This window comes from Lathyrus oleraceus, chromosome 2, assembly GCF_024323335.1.
Source record: "Lathyrus oleraceus cultivar Zhongwan6 chromosome 2, CAAS_Psat_ZW6_1.0, whole genome shotgun sequence".
Taxonomy (NCBI): Eukaryota; Viridiplantae; Streptophyta; class Magnoliopsida; order Fabales; family Fabaceae; genus Lathyrus; species Lathyrus oleraceus.
The window spans coordinates 458,698,392-458,708,985 of record NC_066580.1 but is presented as its reverse complement, the minus strand read 5'-3'; the positions used below and the strand labels follow the sequence as shown (position 1 = coordinate 458,708,985).

General features: G+C 35.8%; 1 protein-coding gene across 1 annotated transcript; it reads right to left on the bottom strand.

The window, feature by feature from the left end:
• Positions 1-2,809: 2,809 nt before the first annotated feature.
• LOC127120361 (zinc finger CCCH domain-containing protein 62) lies at positions 2,810-8,005 on the bottom strand. Its single transcript, XM_051050774.1, has 8 exons — positions 7,647-8,005; positions 7,448-7,565; positions 4,895-4,956; positions 4,762-4,813; positions 4,575-4,680; positions 4,032-4,130; positions 3,810-3,933; positions 2,810-3,737 (listed from the first exon to the last, which is right to left on the bottom strand). Exons 1-8 carry the CDS (start codon positions 7,879-7,881, stop codon positions 3,118-3,120), a joined length of 1,416 nt encoding a protein of 471 aa, XP_050906731.1. The 5' UTR covers positions 7,882-8,005; the 3' UTR covers positions 2,810-3,117.
• Positions 8,006-10,594: the final 2,589 nt, after the last annotated feature.

The following is a 10,594-nucleotide window of genomic DNA, read 5'->3' as shown; positions in this document are numbered from 1 at the left end:
TTCTATAAATTAGTAGAAATTGATGATTACGTTAAGAAAAAGATGGATTTTTGCATGATTGATAGTTTATACATACTGAATATCGTCAATGGATTATTTTTTGGGGTTTGATGGTTTGCATTACCGTCATTGACGAAGCTGAAAGTTGCAGGTAATTTTGGAGATGCATCTCCAAAAAAATTCAATGTTTAGATTCTCAAAAATCGAAGATGCATCTCCGTAATTTATCTGTCTGATTTGTTTTTGTCTTTCTTACTTGTAGGATTGATTGTAATAAATGTGTGACACTTATCTGATTTACTTACAGACATTATGGATGATAGAGATGACAAATTGAAGGACTGAAGGATTGCATAATATGATATGTCCGAAGGGAAAAGAGTTAGATTTTTAAGACTCATGTTCCCTCTAGCCTGGTTCATACGAAAGCATCGACTTTTGGGGCTCATATATCTCCACCTTCTTCTTCTCGTAGGAGACGCGTGTCATCCAATGATGCATCATTGCCTTCATCTTCACAGGGAACATGTTTCACCTATTCAGGCGCCAGAGGTACCCGAGTCTGGTACCTGAGGCACTAGTATCACCCCAGGCACCAGAAGGACCTCATGTTGATGAGTTAGTTCCACCCCAGGATGATGAGGCTGGTGAGCCAGGGTCATCTAAGGCTGATGAGGTTGTAAGCCAGGGTCATCTCAGATTGCTGACGTTGATGAGTCAGTGCCACCTCGGGTATTTGGAGGAAGCCCTATAGAGTTGTCATTGTTACCTCTTGACATGGACCATACTGTCAGACATATTTGGGGAGAGTAAAAATTAGTTGGGTTCATGCTTTTTAAATTACGTTTATTAGTATATTACAAGTTTCTGACATTAATTTATTTTTTTGTATCGTGGTCCGCTGAAAAACCATTAACCATGGGCGAAGGATTACTAGCTTTCCTCAGCCTACTGACTAGTGGTCTTAGATTGTTTTGTCCCTATTTGGGATGAAGGACTTTTGCAAGACCGGTTATATTATGGTCAACCACGAGATTCTTAATGCATTCGTGGAGAGATGACACACTGAGACGTCATCATTTCATCTACCACTTGGTGAGATGTCTATCATACTCGATGAAGTGTCGTGTTTGTTGCATCCTTCTATTAGGGGTAAACTTCTAGATCATGGGAGAATTAGCAAACTAGAGGTGATGATCGACGAGCAGATGGAGCTGCATATAGCGTATTCTATGAGAGCCTACCTGTTATATGGATGTCATCTACCCACAATACTTTGAGGACTTCGAGTAGATTCATGAGAACAACTGGAGATTGTTTGTTTGATCTACTTGTATTCTAAGTTATCATAGGGATGTAGGTGAAAAACGAAGTAGGTGACAAGCAGCATCGCACTAGTAACGGTAATATTTATTGATCTTTTAGTGTTTGTGTCATTTTTATTATATTTTTGCAACGCCCTTACTGATGTTTTGTGTGTTCCAACACTTTTCTGTCTTGGATCATCCAACACTTCCTGTGCATCTTTAGTTGGTCGTGTGTACCGACTTATATTAAGGATATGTCGCGTGCTTCTGTATTTTCCCCGCTCAGAGGGAACTAGATGATAAAGTCATTTCGAGTGTATCTTAACCGCTTGCTTGCCGAGGATATGCACTTTAACAATTATGTCGATCACCGTTAGACACGGCCATTTGATGACATAGTGTTATACTTGAAATAGTTAGCTTGCGGTTCACGTCTCACATTTCCCCAAGTGCCTGGGCGCGTAATGCGGTTGTTTGCCTACACTCAGACTATTCCAAAACACTCTGATGTCTTTGCTCCTCCTGCTATGACACATAGAAATATAGATGTCATATTTGATGATTATCTTAGTCATCTAGTACCGGAGAAGACACAAATTATCATAGTTGAGAGTGATTTGAACTATATCGACGTGTACATCAGGTAGTTCTTCAGGGTGTCACATTCGTATATGGTGCAGGATGCTCTAAGAGATCCACCAAGGTCAGCACATCAAGAGATACTAGAGGAGGAGCATGAACAATTAGACTATGCTCATGATATCTTGCATAAGTGTCATCATATTATGAAGATTGTGCAAACAAACATTGACAGAGGTATCTTTCCTTATAGTTCTGAGGTGAGACAAGTCCTAGATATGACTATGACAGAGGCTTAAGAGACACTGATGTACCGGAGACAACGTCGGAGGACGGAGGGTGGAGGAAGCCGATGAGCTCTAGTCTGGCATACGTATTAATTGATAGTATTTGTACTTTTGATTTATTATCAATTGTATTTTATTTTGACTTATTTAGACTATTTTGTGTATCAGCTGATGACTTATTTTGACCATCTGGATTTATATGTGCCATTTTTTACATATCGATTGTATCGTTTAATGCTCATCACATAACAGAGGGGGTTAACATTTATAAATCGTCATTTTCATCTGAGCAACCATAAAACTAATTTAACTTGCACTATTTTGATTGTTTATGAAGATGCGTCTCCGTAAATCCTAAACAGAGATGCATCTCTGGAACAACAAAAGTGTAAAATGATCCTTTCAGAGAGGGATGTATGAGATGTGTTTTGAAATATTATGGAGATGCATCTCCAGATCAGTTAACGTTTTGACTTAAGACAAAGTGCGTCCAGAGATGCATTTCAGAAATCTGAGGGACATTTCGGATTTTCCATATGATGTCTTTCCACTTAATAGGATCGGATAAAATATTCCCATAAAATTTGGTTTTTCTCAACAAACAAAAAACTATACATACATTTGACGAAAGGATGATTACACATTTACACTATTTTCATTGTTCATCCAAAAACAACAAGTACACTAGTTCAATCATTACCAGATATTTAAAAAACATTTAAAACTACATTTTCTCAACATGTATTTGTACACCCATAACTACGGAAAAACATTTGAAGAAAGAAAAGATGATTATACTCCTCTCATTATTCATCCAAAAATACCATGTACACTACTAGTCCAAGGCGAAAAGCACATTTGCAGAACTCAGGGTATGCCACTGTTAAAAGGTGAACCAAAACTATTCATAGGCCAAGTCTTCCCAATGAACAACAGATTATACATCATATGCCGTATTTTCTCCCTCCATACCTGTCTCTAGAAACCAAGTATAATGGCCTGTCAATATGTTCTGCATTCAAATTATTCGTATCAAAGTTGTATCGGTTTATGTGGGCATGATAACTATCACTAGATACATTCGCTCTAGATGTGAATTCACTAACAGCAGGCCTCAAAGGTGTGAATCCTCTCATATTTGGAACCTGGCCTCTCTCTTGATATGTGAATTCACTAACACCAGGCCTGAAAGGTGGGAAGCCTCTCATATTTTGAACTGAGCCTCTTTCGTGATAAGCAAATTCATTTGATCCATTTTGGCTTTGAGAATTTACTTGAAATTGATATGGAATTTGTCGACTACTAGACTGTAATGGATAGGCTGGGGCTTGATAGCAATCAAATTCGGCAGAGTTGTGTACTCTTCCCCTTGCAGATCTGAAGGCTCTTGAAGATACACTCTCATTCCATGTTGCCTGTGTTGATGATGTGGCCCCTTGACTTTGATATTCATTTGCTCCTCGGGAACCATCATAGTGTCTAACCTGTCTAACCTTGTTTAGATCACGTGATCTTCCTTTTTTTGATCGTTTAGTATTGCGGGCTTCTTGCTGCCGCTTAGAACCTAATAAAGTATGGGCAACAAGTTACTAATAATGTAGAAAACTGTAAGACAGTGCACACAAACTCATACTACCCTTAGATCCATTTGCATAACAGCTTTTCTTTTTCTGCTTCGACGCTCTTACAAACCTAGCTTCTGCACCACGTCTGTGCTTCTCAGATAGCACTTTGACCCTATCAGCTTCATTTTTCCATCTCTAAAGCATGACAAATAACAATAAAAGCAACAAATGGCAACAACATGCGGATGAGAAAAGAAAAAATAAAATAAATGCTTGCAGAAGCTGATTGATACCTGTCTGTAAGTTTTCTGTTTATAGAGATTACGACCCTTTACAAGCAAAGGAGAAAGTGGAGGTAATTTCCTAGCCCCACTACTCCACAACACCTCAACCTGCAAGACATGTATGGAGAATTTAACTTAGCAATGGGTCATCAAAATTGATGAAGCAAGAGTTATTGAAGTGTGAACAGTTCCTTATTTGATAAGGTGCTGCATAATATTAATCTGCAGAGTCTGGCATATGACATCTCTATCACACAAAATGCAAGTCGCAACTATGAAACCAAAATATGTTATTATTGTTTTCTGAATCTGTTACATTAGGGGATTCTTAAGAGAGAGAAAAAGTGGTCATTGACCTAGAAAGTAAACGTGCCAACACCAGCCAAGAGAACAGAGGCATACTTCACCAGCCAAGAGAGCAATTGCCCTCTGCTTCTTACAAGAACATGTATCATCCCCAAGTAATTCTTGTTCAAATAAAAGACCAAATGCGTAAAACAGGGCACATTTTCTTGTTGAATAAAGCCCATTATCAGTACAGTTTAGGCTTACAGTGAAGGTATGTTGTTGTTTCGCTGCACCATAGCTTTCCTTTACAACCCTCCCAGCAACAGTTCTGTTTCCTATGACTCTTCCATGCCTGGTCATTTTGCTAAACCTGGTGAAATATACAATTGACTAAATAATATTTCGGAGTAGAATGAAAATTGTTCATTAAACATGATGAGAAACAAATTACTTTTCATAAACCTTTTGCTTAAACAGAACCACATCTCCCATGCAGACATCACCTGAGAAAAGTGAGAAGGATACTATTTATCTAAAGAATGATAAGAGCAAGGCAGATGAAAGAAAAAAATATATCAACTCACCTGTACAATTAATGTTGAAGGATGATCTTGGATACAATGTGTACCCACTTTCATGTATTAACCTGAGATATTGAACTAGTATCTTAGTAAGATAGTATAAAGACGTTAAGTGCAATAGTTCAAAATCAAACTAACAAGTCCTATCTTCTCAAAAATAAAACCATTACCTTACTCTTAGGTTCAAATAAATTGAAGTAAAGTCATTAACAACCAAAAATTTAATAAATTTATAAATTAAAAAAAAAATGAAATATCTAAATGGCATCATGAACTTTGTCAATTCACAATTGCATTCCAAGTCCCAGTGCAAGAACTTACACCATATGGCACCTTGTCTCACACTAGTGCAACACTCATTTGACATGCTTTAGACACTAAATTCTAGTGTCAGAATCTAAAATATCTATATTCAACTCCGACATCAACATTTTGAGAACATGGCCACTTTCATTCCAACTACTAGACATGTAAAGGAGCACAACTCATACCAAAATTATTATTTTTGAATGATGATGAGTACCAGAAAGGCGGTTGGTCCAGACAACATACATATTGAAGTGAAGAATTTTTTTGGAGATAAGAGATATTGAGTGGCTCACCAAATTCTTTAACGAAATTATGAGGTCAAAACAAATGTCGGATGAATGAAGAAGCACTTAAGTTCCAATCTATAAGAACACAGAAAATATATAGTTGTGCAAATTATAGGAGGATTAAACTTATGATTCATACCATGAAGTCATGGAAAAAAGTGATTAAAAGGAGACTAAGAAAAGTGACTCAAGTTATTGATAATCATTTGATTTTATGCTTGGGAGGCCAACCATGGAAACAATATATCTACTACGACGTGTGATGGAAAAGTATCAGATGGACCAACAAGAGTTGCACTTAATTTTCATTGACTTGGAGAAGACGTGCAATAGAGTACCAAGAGATTTTATGGAAAACCATAGAGAAGAAAGAGGTTAAGAATGCCTCTATTCGAGTTATACAAGATATATATGAGGGGGTATTAACTAGTGTGCAGACAGATGGTGGAAAGACGGGCAGTTTCCCCATTACAATAGGATTGCACAAAGGTTCAACCTTAAGCCCTAATCTTTTAACTTTAATTTTGGATGTATTAATGGAACACATCCAAGAGTCAACACCACAATGTATGGTTTTTGCAGATGATATAGTCCTATCTAGAGAGTCGAAGGAGTATTTAAATGAGAAGTTGGAGACTTGGAGACGAGCCTTATAAACATATGAATTTCGCCAAAGCAGGTGTAAGACAGAGTATATCAAATGTAAGTTAAACATGATAAGAAGGCTTTTAACCTAGTGATGAAAGTTGAAGACCATATCATACCACAAGTCATACACGGTAAATATCTTTGTCCCGTAATACAAAACAATGGTGAATTAGAAGGGGATGTAAACCATTGAATTCAAGTTGAGTGATTGAAATGGAAGGGGGTCTTAGAAGTTGTATGTGACACAATAGTACTACTCAAGCTAAAGGCAAAATTTTATTGGACAGCGGCAAAACCTGTAATGTTGTACGAGACAGAATGTTAGGCACTTAAAAATCAACGCGAGAATAAAGTAAGTGTAGCAAAGATGAGGATGTTGTGTTGAATATATGGTAAGACTAGACGGAATAAGATTAAAAATAGCAATATTAAAGAGTGTTGGGGTAACACCTATAGTAGAAAATATGGTGGAAAATATGTTTAAGCTGTTTGGGTATGTAGAGAGACGATCTTTAGATTTTGTTGTAAGGAGAATAGATTACATAGAGAAGAATCAAATAGAAATTGAGAAAGACCTAGAAAAACTATAAGAAGAAGTGTTAAAAAATCGCATGATTAACTAATTGGATAGAAACATGGTCTTAGTAAGAACATTATAGATTTAGGTTTTGTTTGGGAGTTTAGAGGGGAATGAGGATTGAGTGAAAAGAATAGAAGAATTTTAGTTTGAAGGGTTTTAGAGGATTTATTTTTATTCATAACACCAAAACTCTACCTAGGTGTGACAAGCCTTACTGGTTCAATATTTTTAGCTTTTTGGTAGTAGATGGTGAATTGAAGGTGAAAGACATCGCTCAATAGTTTATCCTCTTGTCTTAGAATCTTTTCCATAAAGAAACAAAATGTTCAAACTATAGTGATGCCTCAGTATTTTCTTTGTGAGGCTCATATTCATAGGGAAAATGCAATACTTAACAAGTTATTTGGATATGATAATGAAGAATATATAAATCTTAGATTCTCAATTTATATCTACTTATAATTGGAGCTCATGTTAAATGCTATGTATCTTTCCATATACATCTGAATATTAGGCACAACCATCATATGCATATGCATTATTCTACTATGCCAAGAACATTTAGCATAAAACTACTAAGCCTAGAATCACATTAAATCCTTGATTAAAATAGATAATCAACTCTTCTAAATACAAATGTTGTTAAATCTTTACCAATCACTGTCTATTACAGTAGCAGAAAAGATGCACCAAAAAATATGATTGAAAGAACGAGTAAATTGAAATAGTTACCTCCAATGTTCTTTAACCCTCGCAATACAAACTGCTCTATTTCCCGCAAGCCTCAAGCCATGTTTCCGTAAATAAGCTTTGCATTCGTTTAATTTCAAAGAATCTACATCCTTTCCATCTGGAAAATCGAATACTGAATTCAATAAACTTGACCGATAAACCATTGATAATTTTCAATTCATTTGGTATAAATAAAAACCTTGAAGGAGAGATACAACTTTTTCGGAGAGGGATTCGTCGTCAACATCACAATCATCCGATCCGGTTGTTTCGTCGCGGTCTTCTTCTTCTTCTTCGTCATTGATGTCAGTGTCATCTGATTCAGACGGTTCATCGCAATCGCTGAACTGTTGTTCGGAATCATCGTCGTAATTTTCTTCTTCGGAGGAGGAAGAGAGAATAACCGTTTCTCTTTTGCCTCTTTTCTCATCCATTTTCCTTGTAACTAATTGAGTTCGCAGGCACCGCCACAGTTATTTCTATTTGAAATTGAAATGAAAGAAGTGTAGAGCGGCGCGGAACCTGGGCTTATTTCATTTTTTTTTGTGTGTGTGTATGAGTAAGTTTTGTTAAGTTTTTTCTTTAAATAATCAGTTTTAAAAAAAATGATTTTGATACAAAATAATTTCAAAATTCTTTTTAATTATTTTAAAAGATAATAATGTTTTGGCTATGTTTGCCAAGACATATTTTTGAACTTATAACTTATAAATTTTTTTATCACGAGCTTATAATTTATTTTATTGATTTATAGTTTATTTTTCAGATGTTATTCTAAATAGTATTTTAGTTTACGGTTTATAGTTTATTATTTTTTCTTCCACTTTTGATATGCCTGATTCAAATCAGAAATAAACATAAACAAATTTTTATGTGATTTGAATCATGTAAAATGTTGATTCGAATCAGAAATAAAAAATGTTTATGTGGTTTTCAAATGTCTAATATGCAAATTTTAGATATGTCTGATTCGAATCACATAAACAATGTTAGTTGATTTTTCAGTTCTTGATTCAAATCATTCACACTCTTGACTCGACCCATACAATTTGCTCTTTACTCGAATAAAATTGGTATTTTTCTTTATTTTTGTGTCTTATCTCCAACACATATATAAATGATTTTTCTAAATCCATCTCATAACATGCATATGATTTTCTGAATCATGGCACACATAACACAGTTATCTCTAAAACTTTCAAAAAGCATTTTGCATTTTCTATTGAGTTGCCACAAAAATTTCTCACCATCTTCAACCTCTGTCTTTTACCATTATTATTTGATTTGGCTTATAAACCTAGGGCATGAGATATGTGTGAAGATGTTTATTTTATGATTATCATTTTGTGAAGGTATGAAGATTTCATGTTGACATATTTGTGTGGTTGTGGCTGGGATTGATAATCCATCAGGAAATGAAGGATTTTCTTTTCTCCAAGTTTCCTTTGGTAGAACTGTGTGGAAGTTGCTATAAAGGAAGCTAGATTTTCTAGTATCTTCACACAAAGCAAGCCTAAGACAAGGAATCAATAGGACTTAGGAGAAGTTTTTGTGAAACAGACATTTGGAGCACAATTCTTGAATTTGGAAGGTGAAAGTCAAGATCGAGTGAAGATCTTTCAGAGGTCAGTTTCAGATGTTGTATACATTAGAATAGAAGATTCAGATGGAAGATTGTTTAATTTTCAGCATTATTTGAATCTTGTGGTTGTAGTAAAAAATTATGTAAAAATTGTCAAATCATAATGTAAGACTACAAGTTTTCAATGGAAAACCATTGGAGAGTCAGGTAGGCACAAAGGGAGGACGAACATGTAGAACCACTATAAATTCGACATACTCTCTCTCTCTCTCTCTCTCTCTCTCTCTCTCTCTCTCTCTCTCACACACACACACACACACACACACACACACACACACACACACACACACACACACACACACACACACACACACACACTGAAACTCTAGTTAACAGACTTCCGATGTCACAAGGGATGTTATGACATCCAATTCTGCGCAGACAAGAATAATGCAGAACTTAAAATGTAAGTGCAGTAAATAACTCAAGTAATTGTTTACCCAGTTCGGTCCAACATGACCTACGTCTGGGGGCTACCAAGCCAGGGAGGAAATTCACTATTAGTAGTATTAATTCAGACCTTAAACCAACTGTTTAACCCTATCACTTAATACCTACCCAATGAAATTTCTATCTTACACTAAGATCAGAGTTCCTACTCACTCCCCCTCAATCACCTCAGTGATTACTACCTTTAATCAATATTAAAGACAAATATGAAGTCACACTTCAAACAACTCTTGATTGTGCTTAACAGATTTAATCAAGATACATAGCACTCACGCTTAAAAGCTTAGAGTGACACAACACTTACAACTCAATGAACACCCTATACCAATGTAATCATCTACGTGATAATAGCTTGGCTTACAAGATACGTCTAATACAAGACACACAAAAATACAGCAGTGAAGTATGATGAACACACTAAATCTTCACGCCTAAAATCCCTAGTTCTGAATGAAGGATTGCCATCCTTTTATATTGCAGCACTTGGGCCTTGTACTTGTATTTTCCTGAAATTAAGGTCACGCGAGTTCCCCTAAATTCTACATCTAGGTTACTAACAAATAAGCTATTTGTTAGGTTCATTAATTGTAGCTTGGTTGTTGGTTTCCTGGATTTTCTCTCAGCTGTTGAATCCCTGAAGAATAGTCTAAGAAAAATGCTGAAACAAAAAAACTAAACAACCTACAATATAGCATACGCTGTCAGGAATGAATGTCACAACATTCAGTTTGACATCCAAATCAAGGACCATATGCTAAGTCTGTTTTTCCTGAAAACAGACTGTACAAATTTGTTGAACTGTACATGACCAATTTGTCCATACCTCAGTATCAGCGTACATTAATAAATGTCAAGACATCCAATTTGACATTTACACATTTAGCCTTATGTCAGGTCTGTTATCCTCCTGAAGAACAGACTGAGATACATACTGAAGTGTAGCAAAAAACCACTCTGCCTATTGTTCAGTATATGTTGTCAATGATGAATGTCATAACATCCAGTTTGACATTCAGACAGTAGGCCTTATGCCAAGTCTGGTATTTCCTTGATAA

Coding starts and splice junctions, on each gene's coding strand:
- LOC127120361 (XM_051050774.1), bottom strand. CDS start 7,881: ATGGATGAGAAAAGAGGCAAAAGAGAAACGGTTATTCTCTCTTCCTCC. Junction 7,566..7,646: donor AGTTGTATCTCTCCTTCAAG/GTTTTTATTTAT, acceptor TCGATTTTCCAG/ATGGAAAGGATGTAGATTCT. Junction 3,738..3,809: donor TTATGCAAATGGATCTAAGG/GTAGTATGAGTT, acceptor ATACTTTATTAG/GTTCTAAGCGGCAGCAAGAA.